General features: G+C 41.9%; 2 protein-coding genes across 8 annotated transcripts in view; one reads left to right on the top strand and one right to left on the bottom strand.

Annotated features, from left to right (window-relative positions):
* The window catches only part of TP53BP1 (tumor protein p53 binding protein 1), a 70,933-nt gene extending 66,384 nt beyond the window's left edge, over positions 1–4,549 (top strand). For both annotated transcript variants that reach the window (XM_060148649.1, XM_060148655.1), the window contains one exon: positions 349–4,549. In XM_060148649.1, the coding sequence (XP_060004632.1) occupies positions 349–536 (188 nt within the window). In that variant the 3' untranslated portion in view covers positions 537–4,549. The remainder of the gene's footprint in view (positions 1–348) is intronic.
* Positions 1,168–26,083, bottom strand: part of TUBGCP4 (tubulin gamma complex component 4) — a 45,729-nt gene continuing 20,813 nt past the window's right edge. For all 6 annotated transcript variants that reach the window (XM_060148793.1, XM_060148804.1, XM_060148811.1 and 3 more), the window contains exons 8-18: positions 25,510–25,675; positions 25,147–25,271; positions 12,281–12,331; positions 11,765–11,870; positions 9,905–10,012; positions 9,336–9,474; positions 6,095–6,272; positions 5,405–5,539; positions 3,839–3,955; positions 3,082–3,221; positions 1,168–2,472 (exon numbers count right to left, since the gene is read on the bottom strand). In XM_060148793.1, the coding sequence (XP_060004776.1) occupies positions 2,460–2,472; positions 3,082–3,221; positions 3,839–3,955; positions 5,405–5,539; positions 6,095–6,272; positions 9,336–9,474; positions 9,905–10,012; positions 11,765–11,870; positions 12,281–12,331; positions 25,147–25,271; positions 25,510–25,675 (1,278 nt within the window). In that variant the 3' untranslated portion in view covers positions 1,168–2,459. The remainder of the gene's footprint in view (positions 2,473–3,081; positions 3,222–3,838; positions 3,956–5,404; positions 5,540–6,094; positions 6,273–9,335; positions 9,475–9,904; positions 10,013–11,764; positions 11,871–12,280; positions 12,332–25,146; positions 25,272–25,509; positions 25,676–26,083) is intronic.

The following is a 26,083-nucleotide window of genomic DNA, read 5'->3' as shown; positions in this document are numbered from 1 at the left end:
GACCCGTAGCACTTAGGCCTTGTGGTCTAAGTCTCAGTCTTGATAGGCTGACCTTACCCGTGTTTCTAAGAGAAGAAAAGTACCACCTTCAAGAGGTGAGCCAACATGAGTGACGCACCGGGCTGTTTATGCTTCTCCTGGTGTCCACTGGTATACCTGCTAAACTCAAGGCCAGCACATAGTGATTGTGACTTTTCACTTTTGGTTGTGATCACTGGCACTGTGTTTGACATGAAGGGCTTTAGTTTGGGCAGAGCGGGATATACTGGTGAGAAGGCTCATCTGTCTTTTAACTGGAGAACTAAATTGAGTCTCCTTTCCTCACTCACCTTCCCCTGCTTCCTGCAGATATTGCTTTAGGGGTATTTGATGTGGTGGTGACGGACCCCTCGTGCCCAGCCTCGGTGCTGAAGTGTGCTGAAGCATTGCAGCTGCCTGTGGTGTCACAAGAGTGGGTGATCCAGTGCCTCATTGTTGGGCAGAGAATTGGATTCAAGCAGCATCCAAAATATAAACACGATTATGTTTCTCACTAAGGATACTCGGTCTTACCGGTTTTATTCCCTGGTGTTGTGGAGACTGTGTTTTAACCAGGTTTTAAATGTGTCTTGTGTGTAACCGGATTCCTTGCATGGATCTTGTATATACTTTTATTTGCTGGACTTTTATGATAAAATAAATGTTGAATCTCTGGTTGTAGTAACTGGGATTTCTTCATCCATTTCTTTGAGCTTAATCTCAACAAATAGCAAGACAAACATAGTACCTTCTCTGCAGTTTTCAATGGGCTTTTTCACTGTAGAAGGACAGCTAGCCAAGGAAAATAACAAGGAGTGAATTTTTTTTAAAGTTTTCTGTGGTATCATTGTCTGTCAAAAGATTAACCTGGGCTGTCTAAAATTCAGCACTTTCAAAAACCTGATTTTACAATAGGCCCAGAGTTATAGTTGTGGCAGAAGTTGAGTGGAATTGGGCACAGCTTTTAGTTTTCTGTCAATGAAAAAAAAAAATCTCTCTTTAGAGTTGAGCTTACTAACAGCTGACCTGTGGGTACTGTACTCTCAGCCAAAAGGGTAAAGGACCAATTGTTGTGAATGGGTGGTGACTATAAACGACGACTTGCTGCAAGGATATAAACATGAGAAACAGTGATAACACTTGGAAATGTTTGTTAGAAGCTCTAGCCAGAGGTCCAAAATTTTATTACGGTTACTGTTACAGTTGCTGGAAGCTGTTCCTTCTGTACTCCTAGCGTCATCCCTGTTGATGTCCTCTCATTCTCTAAAGTGGGCTTAAATATCTTTTTTTTTCTTCCAGATAGACAGTAAATATTTTAGGCTTTTTTGGCCATTTGGTGTGCCACAACTACTTATCTTTGCTACGACAGCATGAAAGCAACTGTAGACAATAGGTAAGCAAATGAGTGTGACTGTGTCCCAATAAAACTTTATTTTACAAAAACAGGTGGCTGGCCATAGTTTGCTAACCTCTGCTCCAGAGGAAGCAGTGGAAGGGGTCATCTTTAGCTGGCAATTACAGGGAATAAGGGTATGTAGTATGTGGTGGAAGATGTAGAGATGAGGACCAGATTGAGTGGCTACACACTGAGGCCAGAATGCTGCATTCTTTTTCAGTTTGGAGGGGGTTATTCAATGAATATTTCGGTTCACACTGATATGAAGATTGTTATCAGTGATGGTTGAGCCAGATTACTCCTGTGGTCCTTCTAAGTGGGATAATTAGACCTGCATCTTTCACTATTTGAAATCTACAATTTTTTTTCTTAAGGACCTTTTTTCTTTGTTAAAAAATACTTTGAATACATTGTCAATAGCTAGAATTATTACCCTCTTACCAATCTGAAATAATTGGAAGTTACTGGTAAAATTCTTCAGATTCACAGTTTTGAAGATCCTTAAGGATAGGAGATGCTCAGTTTTAATTTCTGAAAGAGGAAAGGAGGTCTGTGGGGTGTGGGGAAGCCTGTCTTACCTGGTGCCTTTCTTGCTCAGTGGTAACAGCCAGAATTTGACTTATTAATAAATGTAATTCCTTTTTCACATGAGCCATTTAACGTTCTGATCTGTATAGCTTACTGCTGTGTCTCTCCCAGTTTGAACAGTACCTAGGCATATAGGTGCTCAGTAAATGAACATATCCGACAAATGTTCTCAATGTAACAGATCCTGCATGGTCAGCAGAGGGAGGGCTGACGCCACAAGTCCTCCTTGGTGGATGGGTTAAGAACTCCCCTAAGGTGGGGCAGGTGCCCCTTCCACATGGGAAGGAGGGGGGAGGATTTGTATCCATGGATGTTCAATAACTGCTTCTAGGAGAAAAGGTAGAGCTTTTCCAGTAGCTGCAGACATACAGTGTCTGGCCAGAGAATGGGATGTTTGTTTTGAATCTTCTGTTACAACGCAGGGGATTGACTTACTTAGTTTGTGGACCAGAAATTCTCACATCCCGAAACTGCAAAAGAAAAAAAAGAGTTGCATCAAAATATCATGCTTTCCCAAGATTTTCTTCAAAGAAATATGAATCAGGGCAACCTGTGATCTAGATAATCTCATCTTAAAATTCTTCTTGCTAATAAAATCACTTAGGAGAAATCTGCTTGACATTTCAGAGAGAGAAAGCAGAATAATAAATTGCTTTTTTGAATGGGACAGACCTCTGAGAGAAGACACCTACCACTGAGTCTCACTATTAGATTTTTAAAAAGTTTGGAGTTAGAAGGAGCAGTCCCCTCCTTTCAGAGGCAAAAAGCTGGGGGGCAGGGAGGCTGGGGTGGGGGATGCTAAGGCTGCACAGCCGGTTCGCGTCACGCTAGGGACTGACGCCCTGCCTCAGCGCCAGGAGTGTTGGTTCTTTACTCTGATGACTTTGACTGCAAAATAATCTTCACTGATGATCAGACACAGCCCTTTCTCTCGCTGAGCCTTACTTTGCTTGTTTATAAAAGGAGAGTATTTGGACTAGATGATGGCTAAAGTCTCCTTCCAGCTCTGGAATTCTACAACTTGTTACAAAGCCACACACACACAGTCCACTGAGTGCCCCAAAGGCAGTTGTTCCTACCTGCCCAGGGTGCCACCAGCCTGGGTGTAATATTTGTTATAATCTAGTCGTAACAGTAGTTGAGCCAAATCCGAGTTGATCTGATGATTGCGAACACTGGAGAGAATCTTGAATAGGAGTGAAGACTGGCGGCTAAAACCCTGCAGAGAGAAGGACTCAAGCTGTCATTCCTCTTAGACTTACCAGCTATCCATGTGGAGTGAAGGAGCAGAGGAGATTCCTTGGAAAAGTCTTGCTGAAAATTCCACAGTACCAACTGGCCTTCCCCATTCCCATTTCTGTTAGCTCCTAAAATGACTTCTTCATACCGAGTCCATAGAATGCATGACTTCCTATGAAAGTACTCTCATACTCAGTAGGAATTTAGCAGCCAGCTTCAAATTAATATATTCTGCTGTGTACTGGGGTTGGGGAGAGCCTGTGTTTCCGTTACAGGCAGATAATTATAATCTCAGTGAAACAGAGGGTTAGTTCAAGGAAGTAAGGAGGTTGGATGTTAGAAAGTAAGAACAAAGCCAGTGCATATCTGGTGGGCTGAATAAACTATTCAGGGCTGAACTATATTTGAACGCTCAGGCAGCACATAATTATCTGCTTTAAAAACTGATACCAACATTTTTTATCTTACTATTTCTGTGTGTATGTATTGGGGAAATGTTTTAACTGACTCAGAGGAAAAGATCACGATTTCCCATCCACAAAGCCACCTCTGTCCTTTGGACAGGGCTGCTTACTTTCAGTGGCCGGGCTGACTTACCTTCACCAGGATGCTCAGCTGGGCGGCCCCACGTTCATCCAGTGGGCCCAGATTCTGACTGACCAGCGAGCAAAAGCTGTGGCAGAGATCTAAGATTTCATTCAGGCAGTGAAACACCTAGCCAGGAAACACAGTTGACGTTAGGAGAAAAAGGAAGATACACCTGTGAAATTAAAGATTTGGGAAAATAAGAGCCAACCTATTCCCATTCTCTACATCTGACCTCAGTAGAGACAATGCAAGTCCTGCCAGCCCCTCAAAATGCAACATGTGTAAAACACTCTTCCCTTCCAGGCAAAGACACTGTCATTCTTAGTCACCCTGCACGAAACCTCCACTCGAGCCACATTAAACTAGTCATTGTCTCTGGGACCCACCGAGTGTGCTCCCACCTTGAGCTTTGCTTTCAGTGTTGTTCCCTGTGCCTGGGATACTCTCCTCAATACCAGCTTGAGTCCTACTCCTAACAGCGTGCTCCCTTCCCCACCACAGCCTTTAGCGACCCCTTGCTTCCCTCTCCTCTATATTATCTGTACTGTGTACTTGGCGTTTGTTCAGGCCGTCTGTGTTGTTACTGATCTGTGATGTATGTAAGTCCCGTTTCTCCAACTAGATTGTGAGCTCCTTAAGGGCAGAGCCATGACTTATACCTCTTTGTATCCCCAGTGCCTTGCATACAGTAAGCACTCAATAAATATTTAATGACCATCACCTGCTCTGATATTCTGCTTTCCCCAAGGATGCACTCATACTGTACAAGGACAGTCTACCTGTGACAATGGTTCTTGGTTGTTTTCAATTCACAGAACCCTTTGGAGTGGCATCTACAGAACTCACTCTCCCTTAAAAATAACAGCAGCCCCAAATACCAGAACAAAAGAGTGTGGCACAACTGAGGAATAACAAGTAGCTCCCGTCAAAGATAAAGCATAACTGTTCTATTAGAATCTACAAGGGGTCATTTTCATCTTCCTGCTTTTTCATCCTTGAACTGGAATCAACTTGTGAGCTTTCAAAGATTGGTGCCTGGGTTCTACTAATTTAAGTGCTCTGGGTCCTAGATTACTTTAAAGCTCCCAGATGATTCCCACGTGGGTCCAAGGCTGAGAATAACTTCCCTGAGGGAGATACACAATATATGTATGTACATATGTACACACACACACAGAGGGAGACACTGCTCTAGTTGTCTGTGAAAACAACTTCCAAACTGGTCGATCCTGATCCACAAGATTTCTAAGAAAGTAAATTCTACATACTTTTCATTAGTCTTTCTGTGGTGTCAGAAAGGTTTTTAAAAATTTCTTTAAATCCTTCCTTCTGAGGGTTAAGCATATATTCTTTTATCTATAGCTGCTCACCACATCTTGTGATATAGTATTTCAGAAATTCAAAGACATTTAAGTTCCTTTTTAGTATTCCCTCTTAGTTTTGCTTTATAAGTTGTTAAAAATGTTTAAAGACAGAGATTGGAAAGTTGCTTAATGATAGTTCCATATCCTGGCAAGTGCCTAAGGGAACAGTCAGGCTAGAAGCAGTCTGAGGAAACCAACCAGCCCTACTTACAGGTTTCAACAAGATAAAGGACTGGGCCAGCAAATTGCTCAGGAAGTGGTCGTGAGCCAATCGGATGCTTTCAAAGTCTCGGGTAGAATTGATTTGATGAAGCAGCTGTGAGAACTGAGACTCCAGCACATCAACCTGGTAGACAGTTGCACAAATGATTTTAGTACCTTGCGTAGTCTAAGTACTCAAGAACATCAGATGCCTGAGAGGATGAAACAGGAACTCTGCTCCCACTCACCTTCCTCCTATCCAAGCCCCTTTAAAGCTGAACGAAGACCCCCTTATGTTGCCTCGCCTTGTAGGAAGTCGTCTGCCTACTTCCTGACGACCTCCAATGTCTTGGCAGATCTCACCCCCACACCCCCATCCCCCGCACGCCACATCCCCTCCGCCGACTGACTTGGTTAAGTCCTATGGGATTCCAGAAGCTACAGCAAACTATAAAATAAGGGGGCAACAATAATTAAATACTGCATTACTGATAAGGACCTTAACTCCTCGTTCTCCTTCATCCACTTATTTCCATTACCCTCTAAAATGCCCCCCAAGAAACATGCCTAGTGATATAATCCATGAACTTTCTCAAATTCCAGTTTTTCACCAAATGCAGGATTCCTCTTCAATGACTCCTGCCAACCTCCTGGACTTTTTTTTCACACCCCTTCCTTCTACTCATCCCTCGACACAGACCTGGAGGTAGTACTGAAGATTATCCACCAAGAAGGCCATGTGATTTCTTAGGCGCCACTTGACTGCGTCAGTCTGGTTGGACTTGAGGTGCTTGCGCTGCATCTGTAGGGCCCAGCAGTGCTGCAGCTCAGCTTGTACCCGGCGCACACTCAGCAAGTACTTGAAAACAACATTGTACCTTGACAGAAACACCAGACTATTCAAGATAAAAACTTCACCCCTCTCAAGCCCCACCTGCGTGACAAACCCTAGAACTCTGTGCCACCCATTTCTCCCCAAAAGGCAGGAAGGATATAAGTTTGCCTAGAGATGGGAACAGATAAACTGGTTTATTTATATGATGGAATATTGCACAGCCATTAAAATGAATGAACTTCAGCTGTACAACATAAAATGACTCCTAGCAACATGATTTTGAATAAAAAAGGGAAATTTAAAAAGATTACATATAGCCTGATACCTTTTTTTGTAATGCTTAAAACAACTAAATAGAAAATATATATATACTTTGGGAGAACATATATAGATGTTATAAAACTGTGTAAAAAGGATAGAAGGGACTTCCCTGGTGGCGCAATGGTTAAGAATCCACATGCCAATGCAGGGGACATGGGTTCGAGCCCTGGTCCAGGAAGATACCACATGCCATGGAGCAACTAAGCCCATGCACCGCAACTACTGAGCCTGTGCTCTAGAACCCGCAAGCCACAACTACTGAAGCCTGTGCACCTAGAGCCTGTGCTCCAAAAGAGAAGCCACCGCAATCAGAAGCCTGTGCATCGCAACGAAGAGTAGCTTCCACTCGCTGCAACTAGAGAAAGCCCGCGTGCAGCAACGAGGACCCAACACAACCAAAAATAAAATGCATATAAAACAAACAAAAATTTTAAAAATTAAAATTTATATAAAAAAAATAAAACATGGAATTTAGGGTAGTGGTCACTTAGGGTTGGGGGAGGCAAGGGGGCAGGGCTGGGAAGGACCAGACAGGTAGATGGACATTACTGCCAGTGTTCTAGACACTGTTCTAAAAGTGGTTCTGTGGCATTTGTGTGTGTGTGTATGAAGGAGGAAGGAGTGCCCTGCATGGACAAATAAGAATGTGTTGGGAACCAAGGATTTTGGTTGCTGTGATTCTCTGTCCCTGAAGCCCACAGAAGAGGAGATAAAATTGAGGGCTCTGTGGGGAGTGGGGGTGGGGAGGGATAGGTTAGGAGTTTGGGATTAACAGACACACACGACTATATATAAAGTAGATAACCAACAAGGACCTCCTGTATAGCACAGGGAACTATATTCAAGATAATAACCTATAATGGAAAAGAATCTGAAAAAAAAGAATCATATATATCTATATGAATCACTTTGCAGTACACCTGAAACTAACACATTGTAAACCAACTATACTTCAATTAAAAAAAAAAATCAAGGGCTCCCCTCACAGCTCTAGGTAGCTGCCTGATATTGAGCCCTGTACCGAGAAGATGCATGGGAAGAGCAGCTGATTCCTGGTGGAACTGGGCTTATTTACCTATTCTTAGGCTGGCTTGCATAAGATAACCTGATTCCATCTGCCTTTAAAAATTATTTCTAATGGAACAATGTACTGAAAATAGTACACCTTGTTTGTATTCTGATTTGAACAAACCCAACCATAAGACATTTTTTAGATAATGGGGGAAATTTCAATGTGGACTGGATATCAGATAATAAGGAATTATTGTTAATTTTACTGGGTGTGATAATAGCACTGTAGTTATGTTAAAAAGATGCCTTTTTTTAAAAAAAAATATTTTTGGCTGCATTGGGTCTTTCTTGTTGGGTCTTCGTTGCTGTGCATGGGCTTTCTCTAGCTGCGGTGAGCGGGGGCTACTCTTCGTTGCAGTGCGTGGGCTTCTCATTGTGGTGCCTTCTCTTGTTGCAGAGCTTGGGCTCTAGGTGCACGGGCTTCAGTAGTTGTGGCACTCAGGCTCAGCAGTTGTGGCTCGTGGGCTCTAGAGTGCAGGCTCAGTAGTTGTGGCGCACGGGCTTCGTTGCTGTGCGGCATGTGGGATCTTCCTGGACCAGGGCTCGAACCCATGTCCCCTGCATTGGCAGGTGGATTCTCAACCACTGCGCCACCAGGTAAGTCTCAAAGATGGCTTTTTTGAATTGCACAGTGGTGGAGTGAAATGACATGTCTGGGATTTGCTTTATAAGGCTCTGGCCAAAAAAAAGAGGAGATGAAACAAACAGCGTGATGTTGCTAGTTACTGAAGATGGATGATGCGTCCATGGGTGTTTGTGATAGTCCATACTTTTGTTTATATTTGAAAATTTTCAAAATAAAATGTTTAGGAAAATACTTCTGAGCTTGATTTCTTCAAGGGTGTTAAGAGCATCTCAAGTGAGAAGGAAAGTGGACTGGGAGCTACGGAGGCTCTTTGGACAGAGTCCAGGCAGCTTACTTATGTGGGCTGTGGGCTCTGCATCTTCTCCCTAAACCAGCTTTATCTTTCTAGTTTATGTCTAGTCTCTCATACCCTAAGCTTCTCTTCCCCCCAACAGTAGAGGGTTATGAACAGGAATGGAGAGGATGAAGAGAGGCCAGAAACTGGCAGCCTGTAAATTGCTCGTTATTTTGCAATTAAAAAAAAAAGCTCTGATGGGGCTTCCCTGGTGGTGCAGTGGTTGAGAGTCCGCCTGCCGATGCACGGGACACGGGTTCGTGCCCCGGTCCAGGAAGATACCGCATGCCGCGGAGCGGCTGGGCCCGTGAGCCATGGCCGCTGAGCCTGCATGTCCGGAGCCTGTGCTCTGCAGCGGGAGAGGCCACAACAGTGAGAGGCCTGCGTACCGCAAAAAAAAAAAAAGCTCTGATGGTTTTAAGGGTTTGACCCGCCCACTCATCCCAGCATCCACCACTCCTACCATCTCACATCTGCAGCTTCACTTATTAATGTTATCTGTCCGGACCCCAAAGGCATCTGAGTTTGCAGCCTCTGACTTATAGACTGTTAAAAACCAGCTGGGGGACTTCCCTGGCAGTCCAGTGGTTAGGACTTGGTGCTTCCACTGCAGGGGGCCCGGGTTCAATCTCTGGTCAGGGAACTAAGATCCTGCAAGCTGCGTGGCGTGGCCAGAAAACAAACAAAACCAGTTGGCTGGCTATCTTGCTCCCAACCAATTCTACTCCTGATAATTTCTTCTCGTGGAAGTAAGATGTGTAATAATTACCTGTGAGAAACTTAGAAATACTCACTTTTCCAGGACAGCAGGTGTGAAGAGAATGTGTAGTGGCCACTGCACTTTATAGGAAAGACCTAGGGCTGCCCAGCCGGATGCAGGGGCTTCCCGGGGAGAAGTTTCCCGAGAAGGCCCTTCTCTTGCCTGAGTAGCATCTGTTAAGAACAGAGAAGATGACTTTGCTCATCTAGAACTAGAGTTTCAACAAGGTGAGGAACATTCATGAAATGAGCGCTCACTCGAACCTGCAGTGTCAGAAGCATAAAGGGGATACAAAGGGGACTTGTAGAAGGCAAGGAAACTCCCATGAGGTGTTCTCTTAGGAGGTCTTTTAGAGATTCTTTTTTTAGTCTTAACTGTGGCTATAAATAAACAGAGACCATTCCAGCAGCATGACAAAAACAAGCCAAAACCATGGCCTGGCCATCTCTTAGCCTCTCGACTTCCCTTTTCTTTTGTGTAAAATTAGGGCACTGGACTAGGTGATTTCTAAGGTCCAAAATGATATGGTTTCTGTGGAAGTGGATGGAAGCAGAACAGATAATGACCAGTAGGAGCAGAAAGACTCAAGGAAGCACAGCAAACCTTTATGCTCCTTTCCATGATACTCGATTGTTAAGTGCAACAGAGGGAGGAGGTTGTCATCATCTAGCAGCACCTTGTGTGCTGACTGTTGGAAGGCCACATTCACATCTGCAAGAAAGAACACATGGGCTGAGAGAAGGCTTGGCTATGTAACAAATCCAGACTCCCCTGGCTTTCCACCTCTCCTGCAGCCCGCCTATCACTAATAGGATACGGTAAACAGTAGTTGCTTCTGCCTGACTAGCATGCATTCCTTCTCCTGTTGCTGATAACAGCGCCCTGGTTTTCCTTGGAGAATCACCCCTGTCCAGAACAATCCATGTAGTTCCAGTGGGGTGGACAATACCTGACCGTCAGGGTAGGCAGGTGACCCAGGAACGATCTACCTTGTTACACTATTTTGTTTAGGGATATGAACATGACCCAAGCCAGGCCAATCCAGAGGCTCTATTCAGATTCTGAAAGAGGGTAGCTATTTTTTATTCAAGATAAACACGGACTCAGTAGGATGTGAACTTGGTTGCAAGCCATCTTGCTACCATACGGAGCAGGCCTGTCTCAGAAGAAAAGGCAGAGGTGAAAGATGGAATGACACCAAGTCCTGAAGGCGTCATGTAAGCCTTGGAGCAAAACTGCCTAGAGCCATCTTACCTCTGACCTTTTCAGTTACGAGAATCAATAAATTCTCTGTTTTCCTTTGCTTAAGTGAATTTGAATTGGGTTTTCTTGCAACCAAGAAAGTCCTATGTAAGCACAGTGGACATCTATTGTTTTATAGAGCTAGAAAAACAGTAACCCTGTCTCCCCTCCTGCCCCACTCCCCTCTTTTTTGACTCTGATCCTTATGTAACTCTCCTCAAGTAGTTTGATTAGGAATGGTAATCCTTCCCATTGGTCAAAGGTGAACACTTTACTGAAGTAGGCATATCTTCCTTTTTTTTTTGCTGCACCTTGTGGCATGCGGGATCGTAGTTCCCCGACCAGGGATCGAACCCGTGCCCCCTGCAGTGGAAGCTCAGAGTCTTAAACCACTGGACCACAAGGTAAGTCCCCAAAGTAGGCGTTTCTTAGTCTGACCTCTTTGATACAGGGATAGGTATATGATCCAGTTGGGCTAATCAAAACCCTTTCCCTGGAATCCCTTAACTTGCTACCAGAGAGACCAGGTTTGACTCCCCCAGTAGACTCTGTGAGGTATGTTCCTGGGAGCTGCTGGTGGCCATGTGGCCAGATGGGACTGGAAGGCCATCAAAGAGCACACAAGAGGCACAGACAAGATAAGGTAAGAGAGAGAATCCTAGCAATCCCTAGTTTCAGTTCTCAGGACCAGATATATCCCTATCCCGCTGGAGTTACAGATACAATAGCAAATACACTCCCCTTTTCTACCTAGGTTAGTTTTCCATCACTGACAGCCTAACGAGTTCTAATACAACAAGTGGCCATAAGTCCCAATATGGAGACTTCCCTGGCAGTCCAGTGGTTAAGACTCCACGTTCCCAATGCGGGGGGGGGGCACGGGTTCAATTCCTGATTGGGGAACTAAGATCCCATGTGCCACATGGCGTGGCCAAAAAAAAGAAAATCTCAATATGTCCCTTAAGAAGTAAATGGCTATAATCTGATGAGATGAAATACTGGTTTGAAGGCCTGTACCAACCCTTCCAGGAAGAGTCACGAGCTGAAGCTGCTCCCAGTAACAACAGTGTGAGCCTACCTGAGTGGCCTTCCATTTTGGAAACACTCTCTGTAACTCACTAGGCTGCTCCTATGTGGCCCAGGCCTAAATGGTTTGGCAGCAGCTAAGAAATACACTACAACTTCAGTAAGCTGGTAATTTTTGGGCCCCAGGGCAATTACCATGTTCAGTTACTGCAGTGGGTGGTGTTTTTAACATGTGTTGAGCTGTATCAATGAAGGCCTGAAACAGTTCTCCACGTCCCAGAAGGTAAAAGTCTTTAATGATCTGCAGAAAGAATTTCAATTTACAATTCAGTAATCCAGCAGAGCTTTTCACTATCCTAAGAGAATTATGCATATAATTTCCAATTTCATCAGTTTGAGCCCAACCTACAAAAGGTCGTAGGCTTTTGGCATTTTAAAGGGACATACTTAGTAAGTAATGGCAGGATGACTGGTGTGTCTTTGATATTATTTATTCAATGAAAGCACAATAATGCCAGAAGAAAGTAAGCCAAAGCTTTGTACTGTAATAAACCTGTAGCATTAGATGGAGTTTGCCCACTTGGATGAGGACATAAGGAGCCACTCTGGAAGTCTGGGGACAGGCAACCAGTACTCTCAGGAGAGGATAGAGAATAACGTCATTGTCCACCAGCATCATTTTAAGAGTTAAAAGAACAGCTAAGCTATTACCTTCAGCTGACCCAGTAAATCTGACTCTTCCACCATCAGCTTCCAGAGATGCTGTGAAAAGAACCAATAAAACAGGGTCAATTGAGGACACAGGGTGGGAAGGGGAAGCTGGGACGAAGTGAGAAAGCAGCACTGACATATATACACTACCAAATGTAAAATAGATGGCTAGTGGGAAGCAGCCGCATAGCCCAGGGAGATCAGCTCGGTGCTTTGTGACCACCTAGAGGGGTGGGATAGGGAGGGTGGGAGGGAGGCTCAAGAGGGAGGGGATATGGGGATATATGTATACATATAGCTGATTCACTTTGTCGTACAGCAGAAACTAATGCAACATTGTAAAGCAGTTATACTCCAGTAAAGATGTGGGGAAAGAAAAAAAACAGGGTCAAAGTTTCATTACAATGAAAACTCCTATAAAGAACGGTTTTGTACAAATCCAGCAAGGTATTGGAAAAAAGAATATATATCATGACCACACTGGGTTAATCCCAGGAATAGAAGTCTAACAGTTAAAAAAATATATGAGATGGAAATATTCTGGAATTAGATAGTGGTAATGGCTGCACAACATCGTAAACATACTAAAACCCACTGAATTGTACCTATTTTTAAATGGCTCAAATGTTTAACTTTGTTGTGTGAATTTTATCTCAATAAAAGTTTTAATATGAATATAATTCACTACATTAAAGATTAAAAAAGAAAAAACATGATTACCTCAATGGATGCAGAAAAAGCATCTGATAAAACTCAACATCTGTTCATGATTTTAGAAAGAAAGCAAACAAGGAATAGAAGGAAATTTCTTTATTCTGATAAAGGGTATATACCAGAACCCCACAGCAAAGAACCTATTTGATGGTGAAACATTAGAAGAAATTCCTTTAAAGTCATCCAACATTGTACTAAAAACTTGCCAATATAGGAAAAAAAAAAACTGAAAAGGAAGAAACAAAACTGTTATTATTGACAGATAATATCACTCACTACCTGCACAGAAAGTCCAAGAGAACTGACATATAGATTATTAGAACTAGTAAGAGAATTCGGCAAGCTTGGTGACTGAGATACAAAAAATCAACTACATAGCCGTTACCAGCATCAAAGGATCCTGACTAGGATTTGCCCCGTGAAGTGATCAATGTCGTGAAGTGATCAATGTTGATTCAGGATTTCTGGAATCTCCACCCTGGTGCTCCCCTTTGCCTTCTCTCACTGGAACTGATACAGATTAGGAACTGGCCTTTGGCCCTTCTCTAATACACAATACTAGACAAAATAGCTGACATCCCCAGAGGAATATAAGCACACAGGTCAAAATAATTAGACATGGGAAGAGTAAAAGAAATACAACAGACTAGGTAACACATACCATCTGAAGCAGAAGTTTTAGAACTGACTGAGTGGCTAGTATAGTGAGATATCCCCAGTAAGACTGAGCTTTCCCATATCCCAGCTGTTCAGAGTACTGCCTGTTACTGGCGCTTTTGGCTAAAGGGAGCTACCTTGCCCATCGTTCCCTCCTGAGGGACCAATTTCTGATAGATGCAGCGGTATAATGGCCTAGCCCTCTAACCTCAATTTGGGACATCTCTGAAGGGCCATTCTAGCTTCAGAGCTCTGCATAAGATGGCCACGTCTTCTGCTGCAACCACATCACAGTTTATTTCCCCTCTCTACTCAATCCTGCTTCCCTCACTTCTTGCCAAATCTCAGTCACAAAATCTGTTTCCTGGGGAAATCTGACCTTTGACACAGACCAAAAATTTTAAATACTCTTTACAAATATGCTTAAAGAGGTAAGTGTAATAGCAATATAAATATACAAAAATAAATCATAAAAAAGAACCAAGACGCTGGATCAATTGAATATCCATATGCAAAAAATTAAAACTTGATTTATATCTTGCACCACATACAAAAATTAACTCAAAGTGATCATAACCCTAAATGTAAAACTAAAACATATAAGTTTTCTAAAAGAAAACAGAGGAGAAAATGTTGAAAGAAATTGAAGACAGCACAAATGGAAAGACATTCCATTTTCATGGATCAGAAGAATTATATTGCTAAAAAGTGTATACTATTCAAAGCTATCTATAGATTCAACACAAACCCTGTAAAAATTCTTATCAAAATTCCAAAGGCATTCTTCACAAAAATAGAAAAAAATACTAAAATTTGTGTGGAACCACAAAAGACTCCAAACAGCCAAAGCAATCCTGAGAAAGAATAACAAAGCCTGTGGTATCACACTTCCTGACTTCAACTATACCACAAAGCTAAAGTAATTAAAAGAGTATGGGACTTTGGGACAAGATGACAGAGTAGAAGGGTCTGAGCTCACCTCCTCTCACGAAAACACCAAAATCACAACTAACTGCTGAACAACCATCAACAGAAAAGTACTGGAACCTACCAAAAAGATATTCTACTTCCAAAGACAAAGAGGAAGCCACGATGAGATGGTAGGAGGGGTGCATCTGTGATACAATCAAATCCCATACCCACTGGGTGGGTGACCCACAAACTGGAAAACAATTATATTGCAGAAGTTCTCCCACAGGAGTGAGAGTTCTGAGCCCCACATCAGGCTCCACAGTCTGAGGGTCTGGCATCAGAGGAGGAGCCTCCAGAGCATTTGGCTTTGAAGGCTTGATCACAGGAACTCCACAGGACTGGGAGAAACAAACGCCACTCCTGGTGGGTGCACACAAGGTCTCGTGTACCAGGACCTAGGGAAAAAGCAGTGACTTCATAGGAGCCTGGGCCAGACCTACCTGCTGGTCTTTGAGGGTCTCCTGGGGAGGCAGAGGGCAGCTGTGGCTCACTGTGGGGACAAGGACACTGGTGGCAGAGGTACTGGCTACACACTGGCGGGAGCTGTCCTGGAGGCCACCATTTTGATGCCAAGACCTCACCCCACCCAACAGCCTGAAAGCTACAGTGCAGGCATGCCTCAGGCCAAACAACCAACAGGGCAGGAACACAGCCCCACCCATCAGCAGACAGGCTGCCGTAAAGTCTTCCTGAGTCCACAGCCACCTCTAAACCCACCCCTTGATCCACCCCTGCCCACCAGAGGGACAAGACCCAGCTCCACCCACCAGTGGACAGGCACAAGTCCCTTGCACCAGAAAGCCTACACAAGCCTCTTAGACCAGCCTCATCCACCAGGGGGCAGACACCAGAAGCAAGAGGAACTATAATCCTGCAGCCTGTGGGGCTGCAAACACAGAAAGTTAGATATAATGAGGCAGCAGAGGAATATGTTCCAGACGAAGGAACAAGATAAAACCCCAGAAGAACAACTATGTGAAGTGGAGATAGGCAATTTACCTGACAAAGATTTAGGAGTAATGATAGTAAAGATGATCCATGATCTTGGACAAAGAAGGGAGGCACAGACCGAGAAGATAAAAGAAATGTTTAACAAAGGGCTAGAAAATTTAAAGAACAGACAAACAAAGATGAACAATAACTGAAATGAAAAATACACACTAGAAGGAGTCAATAGCAGAATAAATAAGGCAGAAGAATGGATAAGTGAGCTGGAAGACAAAATGGTGGAAATCACTGCCACGGAACTGAATAAAAAAAAAAGAATGAAAACAAATGAGGATAGTTTAAGAGACCTCTGGGACATTAAATGCACCATCATTTGCATTATAGGGGTCCCAGAAGAAAAGAGAGAAGAGGGCCTCAGAAACTATTTGAAGAGATAATAGCTGAAAAATTCCTGAACATGGGAAAGGAAACAGTCACCCAAGTCCAGGAAGCGCAGAGTCCCTTACAGCATAAACCCAAGGAGGAACATACCAAGACACATATTAATAAAAATGACAAAAATTAAAGACAGAAAATATTAAAATCAACAAGGAAAAAGCAACAAATAACATACAAGGGAATCCCCATAAGGTTACAGCTTATTTTTCAGCAGAAATTCTGCAGGCCAGAAGAGAGTGGTATGATATATTTAAAGTGATGTAAGGGAAAAACCTACAACCAAGATTACTCTACCCAGCAAGACTCTCGTTCAGATTCAACAGAGAAATAAAAAGCTGTACAGACAAGCAAAAGCTAAGAGAATTTTGCACCACCAACCAACTTTACAACAAATGCTAGATGAACTTCTCTAGGTGGAAAAGAAAAGCGCACAACTGGGAACAAGAAAATTACAAATGGTAAAGCTCACCAGTAAAGGCAAACATACAGTAAAGGTAGAAATCATCCATACACAAATATGATATCAAAACCAGCAATCGCAGGGCTTCCCTGGTGGCGCGGTGGTTAAGAATCCGCCTGCCAATGCAGGGGACATGGGTTGGAGCCGTGGCCCAGGAAGATCCCACATGCCGTGGAGCAACTAAGCCCGTGCACCACAACTACTGAGCCTGCGCTCTAGAGCCCGCGAGCCACAACTACTGAGCCTGTGTGCCACAACTACTGAAGCCTGCATGCCTAGAGCCCGTGCTCCGCAACAAGAGAAGCCACCACAATGAGAAGCCCACGCACGACAACAAAGCCCACTCACCACAACTAGAGAAAGCCCATGCACAGCAATGAAGACCCAATGCAGCACAAAATAAATAAATTTATTTAAAAAAAACACCAGCAATCATGAGAAGAGCGGAGTACAAATGCAGGATACTGGAAATGCATTTGAAATTAAGAGACCAGCAACTTAAAACAATCTTGGATATATAATAGACTGCTATATCAAACCTCATGGTAACCGCAAACCAAAAATCTACAATAGATATACACACAAAAAGGAAAAAGGAATGCGAACACAACACTAAAGATAGTCATCAAATCACAAGAGAAGGGAACAAAAGAAGAAGGGAAGAAGAAAGACCTTCAAAAACAATCCCCAGGGCTTCCCTGGTGGTGCAGTGGTTGAGAGTCCACCTGCCGATGCAGGGGACACGGGTTCATGCCCCGGTCCGGGAAGATCCCACATGCCGCGGAGCGGCTGGGCCCGTGAGCCATGGCCGCTGAGCCTGCGCGTCCGGAGCCTGTGCTCCACAACAGGAGAGGCCACAGCAGTGAGAGGCCCGCGTATCGCAAAAAAAAAAAAAAAAAATCCCCAAACAATTAACAAAATGGCAATAAGGACATACAAATCAATAACTACCTTAAATGTAAATGGATTAAATGCTCCAACCAAAAGACACAGACTTGCTGAATGGATACAAAAACAAGACCCATATACATGCTGTCTACAAGAGACCCACTTCAGATCTAGGGATACATAGACTGAAAGTGAGGTGATGGAAAAAGATATTCCATGCAAATGAAAATCAAAAGAAAGCTGGAGCAGCAATACTCATATCAGACAAAATAGACTTTAAAATAAAGACTGTTATAAAGAGACAAAGAAGTATACTACATAATGATCAAGGTATCAATCCAAGAAGAAGATATAACAGTTATAAATATATATGCACCCAACATAGGAGCACTTCAATATATAAGGCAAATGCTAACAGTCATAAAAGGAGAAATCAATAGTAACACAATAATAGTGGGGGACTTAACACCCCACTTACATCAATGGGCAGATCATCCAGACAGACAATTAATAAGGAAACAAGCTTTAAATGACACATTAGACCAGATGGATTTAATTGATATTTATAGAGTATTCAATCTGAAAGAAGCAGAATACACATTCTTCTCAAGTGCACACAGAACATTCTCCAGGATAGATCACATGCTAAGCCACAAAGCAACCCTTGATAAATTTTAAGAAAATTGAAATCATATCAAGCATCTTTTCTGACCACAACACTATGAGATCAGAAATCAGCTACAAGAAAAAAACAAAAACACAAACATGTGGAGGCTAAACAATATACTATTAAACAACCAATGGATCACTGAAGAAATCAAAGAGGAAATTGAAAAATTCCTAGAGACATATGAAAATGAAAACATGATGATTCAAAATCTAAGGGACACTGCAAAAGCAGTTCTAAGAGGGAAGTTTACAGCAATATGGTCTTACCTGAGGAAACAAGAAAAATCTCAAACAACTAGAGAAAGAAGAACAAACAAAACACAAAGTTAGCAGAAAAAATCATAAAGATCAGAGAAGAAATAACTGAAACAGAGACGAAGAAAACATTGCAACTAAAAGCTGGTTCTTTGAACAGATAAACAAAATTGATAAACCTTTAGCCAGATTCATCAAGAAAAAAAGGGAGGGACTTCCCTAGCAGTCCAATGATTAACACTTCACCTCCCAATGCAAGGTGTGCGGGCTTAATCACTGGTTGGGGAGCTAAGATCCCACATGCCTCGTGGTGAAAAAACCAAAACATAAAACAGAAGCAATATTGTAACAAATTCAATAAAGACTTTAAAAATGGTCCACATCAAAAAAAAAATCTTTAAACAAAAAAAAAAAAGGGAGAGGGCTAAAAACAAAATTAGAAATGAAAAAGAAGTTACAACAGACATCACAGAAATGCAAAGGATCATAAGAGACTACAGCAAGCAACGATATGCCAATAAAATGGACAACCTAGAAGAAATGGAATAAATTCTTAGAAAGGTACAAGCTTCCAAGACTGAACCAGGAAATAGAAAATATGAACAGACCAATCACAAGTACTGAAATTGAAACAATGATTTTAAAACTTCCAACAAACAAAAGTCCAGGACCAGATGGCTTCACAGGCAAATTCTATCAAACATTTAGAGAAGAGCTAACACCTATCCTTCTCAAACTAATTCAAAAACTTGCAGAGGAACACTCCCAAGCTCATTCTACGAGGCCACCATCACCCTGGTACCAAAAGAGACAAAGATACCAAAACCAAAGATACCACAAAAAAAGAAAGTTACAGGCCAATATCACTGATGAACATAGATGCAAAAATCCTCAACAAAATACTAGCAAACTGGGACTTCCCTGGTGGCACAGTGGTTAAGAATCCGCCTGCCAATGGGGACACAGGTTCGAGCCCTGGTCCAGGAAGATCCCACATGCCATGGAGCAACTAAGCCCATGTGCCACAACTACTGAGCTTGCACTCTATAGCCCGTGAGCCAAAACTACTGAGTCCACGTGCCACAACTACTGAAGCCTGCGTGCCTAGAGCCCGTGCTCCACAACGAGAAGCCACAACAATGAGAAGCCTGCACACCGCAACGAAGAGTAGCCCCCACTCACCGCAACTAGAGAAAGCTTGCGCGCAGCAACAAAGACCCAATCCAGCCAGAAAAAAAAAAAAAAAAGAATGAAATTAGAACATTCTCTAACACCATACACAAAAATAAACTCAAAATGCATTAAAGACCTAAATGTAAGACCAGATACTATAAAACTCTTAGAGGAAAACATAGGCAGAACACTCTTTGACATAAATCACAGCAATATCTTTTTGGACACCCCCTTCTAGAGTAATTAAAAAAAAAAGGTAGCTAATGAAACTTAAAAGCTTTTGCACAGCAAAGGAAACCATAGACAAAATGAAAAGACAACCCACAGAATAGGAGAAAATATTCGCAAATGAAGCTACCGACAAGGGATTAATCTCCAAAATATACAAGCAGCTCATGCAGCTCAATATCAGAAAAACAAACAACCCAATCAAACAATGGGCAGAAGATTTAAATAGACATTTCTCCAACGAAGACATACAGATGGCCAAAAAGCACATGAAAAGATGCTCAACACTGCTAATTACTAGAGAAATACAAATCAAAACTACAGTGAGGTATCACCTCACACCAGTCAGAATGGCCATCATTAAAAAATCTACAAACAGGGGCTTCCCTAGTGGCGCAGTGGTTGGGAGTCCACCTGCCGATGCAGGGGTCATGGGTTCGTGCCCCGGTCTGGGAGGATCCCACATGCCGTGGAGCAGCTGGGCCCATGAGCCATGGCCGCTGGGCCTGCGTGTCCGGAGCCTGTGCTCCGCAACGGGAGAGGCCACAACAGTGAGATGCCCGTGTACTGAAAAAAAAAAAAAAAAAATCTACAAACAATAAATGCTAGAGAGGATGTGGAGAAAAGGGAACCCTCCTACACTGTTGGTGGGAATGTAAATTGGTACAGCCACTATGGAGAACAGTATGGAGGTTCCTTAAAAAACTGAAAATAGAGCTTCCATATGATCCAGCAAGCCCACTCCTGGGCATACATACGAAGAAAGCCATACTTTGAAAAGATACACGCACCCCAATGTTCATAGCAACGTTATTTACAATAGCCAAGACGTGGAAGCAACATAAATGTCCATCTACAGATGAATGATGAAAGAAGATGTGGTCCATATATACAATGCAGTATTACTCAGCCATAAAAAGAGAATGAAATAATGCCATTTGCAGCAACATGGATGAACCTAGAGATTATCATACTAAGTGAAGTAAGTCAGACAGAGAAAAGACAAATATCATATGATATCAATTATATGTGGCATCTAAAAAAAAATGATACAAAAGAACTTACTTATAAAACAGAAATAGACTCACAGACTTAGAAAACAAACCTATGGTTACCGAAGGGGAAAGGTGGGGGGTAGGGATAAATTAGGAGGTTGAGATTAACATATACACAATACTATATATAAAATAGATAATCAACAAGGACCTACTGGATAGCCCAGGGAACTTTACTCAGTACTCTGTAATAACCTACATGGGAGAAGAATCTGAAAAAGAACAGATGTATGTATAACTAAATCACTCTGCTGTATATCTGAAACTGACACAACACTGTAAATCAAATATACTCCAATATAAAAAAATAAAACAGTATGGAACTGGCAGGAAAAGACATAGAGCAATCGAACAGAAAACTTAGAATCAAAGCCCCGCTTATATAGTCAATTAATATCTGACAAGGGAGCCAAGAACACCCAAGGGCAAAGGATAGTCTCTTTTCAACAAATGGTACTGGGAAAACTGGATAAGCACATACAGAAAAATGAAATTGGACCCCTGTGTCACACCATGCACAAAAATTAACTTGAAATAGATCAAAGACGTAAACATAAGACCTGATAGCAGAACTCCTAGAAGAAAATGTAAGGAAGAAGTTCTTCAACATTGGTCTTGGCGGGACTTCCCTGGTGGTCCAGTGGTTAAGACTCCACACTCCCAATGCAGGGGGCCCAGGTTCAATCCCTGGTCGGGGAACTAGATCTGGCATGCTCCAACTAAGAGCCCACATGCTGCAACTAAAAAAAGATCCTGCATGCTGCAACTAAGACCTGGTGCAGCCAAATAAATAAATATTAAAAAATAGAAAACAGTGGTCTTGGCAATGATTTTTTTTGGATGTGACACCAAAAGCACAAACAACAAAAGAAAAAGAAAACACAAAGTGGGACTATATCAAACTTAAAAGCTTCTGCACAGCAAAAGAAACAATCAACAAAATGAAAAGGCAACCTACAGAATGGGAGAAAATATATGCAAATCATATATTTGATAAGGGGTTAAAATCCAAAACACAGAAAGAACTCATTCAACTCAATAACAACAACCAAAACCCCCAAACAATCCTGTTGAAAAATGGGCAGAGGTACTAAATAGGCTTTTTTCCAAAGAAGACATCCAAATGGCCAACAGGAACATGAAAAGATGCTCAACATCACCAACTATCAGGGAAATGCAAATCAAAACCACAATGAGATATCACCTCACACCTGTTACAGTGGCTGTCATTTTTTTTTTTTTTTAATTTTTTGGCCACGGTGCACGGCATGTGGGATCTTAGTTCTCTGACCAGGAATTGAACCCGTGCCCCCTGCAGTGGAAGCATGGTGTCTTAACCACTGGACCACCAGGGAAGTCCCAAATAAATTTAGATGAAATGGGTAAGTTCCTTGAAAAGTAGAAAATACCAAAAGTGCTACAAGAAGAAATAAATGTCTTAAATAGATTAATAGGTTTTAAATATATTGAATCAGTGAAGATTTCCTCTCCTAAAAAAACCTAACTTACATAATTTTTCAGGTTAGTTCAATAAAACTTTCAGTAAAAATTCTTGTCTTACATTAACTGTTCTAAAAAACAGGAAAACAGTGATAGACACCAAGCTCATTTTATAAGGCTTATATAATCTTTATTCCACAACCACATAAGAACAATACAGGAAGAGAAAAGTATAGTCTATTTCACTAGTAAATGTAGATACAAAAATTCCAAACACTGTTTTGGCTAACTAAATCCAACAGTACATTAAAAAATAGAACATCACGCTCAAGTATGGTTTATCTCAGGAAGATTCAACATCTGAAAATCTAAACAGGAATTTACCTTATGAATAGACTGAAGGAAAAAAAGAACTCAGAGCAAAAAACTGCACCTTAGGGCTTCCCTGGTGGCGCAGTGGTTGAGAGTCCACCTGCCGATGCAGGGGACGCGGGTTCATGCCCCGGTCCGGGAAGATCCCACATGCCGTGGAACAGCTAGGCCCGTGAGCCATGGCTGCTGAGCCTGTGCGTCCGGAGCCTGTGCTCCGCAATGGGAGAGGCCACAACAGTGAGAGGCCTGCGTACCGCAAAAAAAAAAAAACAAAAAAACTGCACCTTAACTGATACAGAATAAGCAGTGATAAAATTCAACATCTATTTATTATAAAAACTCACAGCAAACTAGGAAGAGAAGGTAATTTTTTTAAACTTGATAAACTCATGTGCCAAAGCCTACAGCAAACACTAAAGTAACAGAGAAACTTTAGATGCATTATCTTTAAGAGCCAACAAATCAAGGATGCCCATTATCACCTCTATTGTTTAACATAGCTTATATCAACTATCAACCCAGCTGTTGAATGCCGTACTAGAGATCCTAGTTAAGGCTGTAAGAAAAAAAAGAAGCAAAAGTTGAAAAATTGGAAGGAAAATTGTAAAACTTTCAATAATTGCAAATGATATGATCATTAGTAACGAAAATCAATAGAATTAACAGACAAACCATTAAAACTAAAAAAAAAAAAGACTTCAATAAGTTGCCAGGTATAAGATTAACCTACAAAAATTAATACCACAATTTTTCTATATAAGTAGTAACCAACTAGAGATAAAATTAACAAAAAAAACCTATTACGTATCTAGCAATTAATTTTTTAAATATTTTTGTTGAAGTACTAAAATACATACAGAAAAGTGCACCAACTGTAAGCTTACAGCTTGAAGAATTCTCACAAAATGAACACACCTGTATAACCAGCATCCTGAAAGGCCCACCCATGTCCTTTCCACCTACCAAAGGCAAATGCTATCCTGACATCTAACACCAGATTAGCGCTGCTTGTTTTTAAACCTTATATAAAGATTCATATGGTATGTATACCTTTTTAAAAAATGAAAAAGAGAAAGAGATCCAAAAGAGGGTGAGTATGATATGTATTTGCAAGACACTGTTCCCTTTTCCTCCCTGGTACACTCTCTTTTTATTACTTTAAGCTGTTATTATTGTTACAATTATAGCTGTCAAAGTATTAGCTTCCAAGAGTCTGAGCTTCAATTCTTTGTCTATCATTTTTACAAACTGGAAATATAATTTTGAGCAACATGTGCGTTTCAAAATTTCCCAAGGAAACAATTTTGAAATTCTATGTTATTCATTTAATAAAATTTTACTTTCCTCCATTAACTATATTTCCTAAAGAGTTACCACAAAAATGATAACAGAAGAGAAATCAAGTCAGTAAGATGAAAGGGAGTGAAGGCACCAGTCCCCTAGACAACAGCTGCCTTGGCTATAGATGGAGAGGCAGTGTCTTGAAAGTCTGAATGGACAGAAATATGTATTCTGGGTAGTTTAGATATTTACTTTCCCATAAGGAATCAAATCAAGTGATACTTCAAGGTCACCTCAAGATCTAATATTCTATGTCTACATCACAGCTCTGTCTCCAGTGCCTTGGAATTTTTAAGATAGTGACCAGAAAAGGAAATCATATTCATGATAGATTAATGTGCTTCCAACATGAGTATATCTGACACTAATCTTAGCAATTTTAGACACTGACCCTAGTGCCCCTGTGCTTCAAAATCACCTGCAGAGGTTTGTTGATTGGCTGGTGTAAATACAAGTACCTACCAGTACTGACTCCCTCCTGACCTATGAGTCAGAAACTCTGGAGGTAAGGATTTGGTGCAAGTGCATGTTTTCAGATTTCCCCACGTCGTTCTATGCATAGCCAGAGTTGAAAACCACTAATAAGTTAACACAACTAACAAAAGATCTCATTTCACATTATCACACACCTGTGCATCAAATCTTATTATACGCCACAGAACATATGCCCATTTGAAAAATTACTGGTCACAATTTAAGTTGGTGGATGAAGCACAATTCACTTAACACTGAACTAGGAGTCAAAGACTTGTTTCTGAGTCCACCTTTGTTACTCACTATGTGACATCAGAGAAGTTAGCTTTCTGAGAATCATTTTCATTTATAAGAATGGAAAAATATTACTTGTTCTGCCTTCCTAAAATTATCATATCCATAAATTAAGGGATATATAATAAAGCCATTCTAAAATATAAGTAAGGCACTAAATTTAGTCAGAATCAGTTGATTTCCTGAAGTCATTGCCAACTACACAGACTCAAAATGCTGACAGTCTGAAATGAAACCAAGACCTCCCTTTATTCAACTAATTAACTAACTAGCTAACAATCAAACTCCTGTCAGGTGGGAAAAGGCTAAGGCAGTTCTATTATTAAAAACAGAGAGAATGCTTTTATTTTCTACTTCCTGCCCTTCAACTCTCTCAATTCCCTCCAAGCTAAGTTCTAATCACATGAAGAAGAAACAAAAGTCAAGTACTCCATTTGGGGGGAACTAACCCATTTTCTTCCGAAGAAAATATACTAAGAAAGACAAACCTCGGCCACAGTACTACGTATACGATCCACCACCTGCTCGAAGTCCACCAGGCTGAAGAGGGGTTGCTGCTTGAGACGATGCAGCTCTGCAGCAAAAGTGTCCTCCTGGTTTTTCAAAATGGATCCTGCAAAACGGGAAGGCACTGTCAAAGGAAGACAGGGAACCTGCACAGGCAAGGGTTTCTCATCCCAGTGCCACAGCTATTTCACCTGCTTCTCAGGTAAGCATGTCACTCACAGCTGTGCTGAAATCTCAGCACATAAAGGTCAGTAACCACCCACCCTGCCCAGGCAGACTTTGGGGCCACACAGCATCAAATAAGCCTTTGAGGATGGGGTACAGTTGGGCAAGGAGATTCCTACCTTTCCTAGTCAGGTTTACATTTTGATTCTCGAACATCTGGACAGATTCTCCAACAAACAGGATTTTTTCAGCAACCCTCACTGGAATGTAGGACGGCAGAATCTCCACTCGCAGAGAAAACTGCTTTAGAGATGGTGCCAGCATGTTCTCTTCTTCTATCAGGCGCTGGTCAAAGAAATAATCCGTATCAGAGATGTCGTAGGAAGTGAGAAAGGGAAAGCAAGGAAACATCCGGCAGGTCTCCCAACCCGTGATTTACATTTTCTAGAAGCAGGGACTTTAAATATGAAGTTGCATAATTGTTACATTACTGGTGCTAGAGAAATGTATTCCATTTTTAGGCAGCAAGATAGCATGGTGGAAAATAGCAGTGGTTTTATTAACATTAGGATTTTAGCCCTCTGCCTTGGCTACCGTGTAAAAACTTGTGCACGGTGGTGCAGTGGTTGAGAGTCCGCCTGCCGATGCAGGGGACACGGGTTCATGCTCCGGTCTGGGAAGATCCCACATGCCGCGGAGCGCCTGGGCCCGTGAGCTATGGCCGCTGAGCCTGCGCATCTGGAGCCTGTGCTC

The sequence above is a fragment of the Lagenorhynchus albirostris genome, chromosome 1, assembly GCF_949774975.1.
Source record: "Lagenorhynchus albirostris chromosome 1, mLagAlb1.1, whole genome shotgun sequence".
In the NCBI taxonomy this organism is placed as follows: Eukaryota; Metazoa; Chordata; class Mammalia; order Artiodactyla; family Delphinidae; genus Lagenorhynchus; species Lagenorhynchus albirostris.
This window is presented reverse-complemented; position numbering and strand designations above follow the sequence as displayed.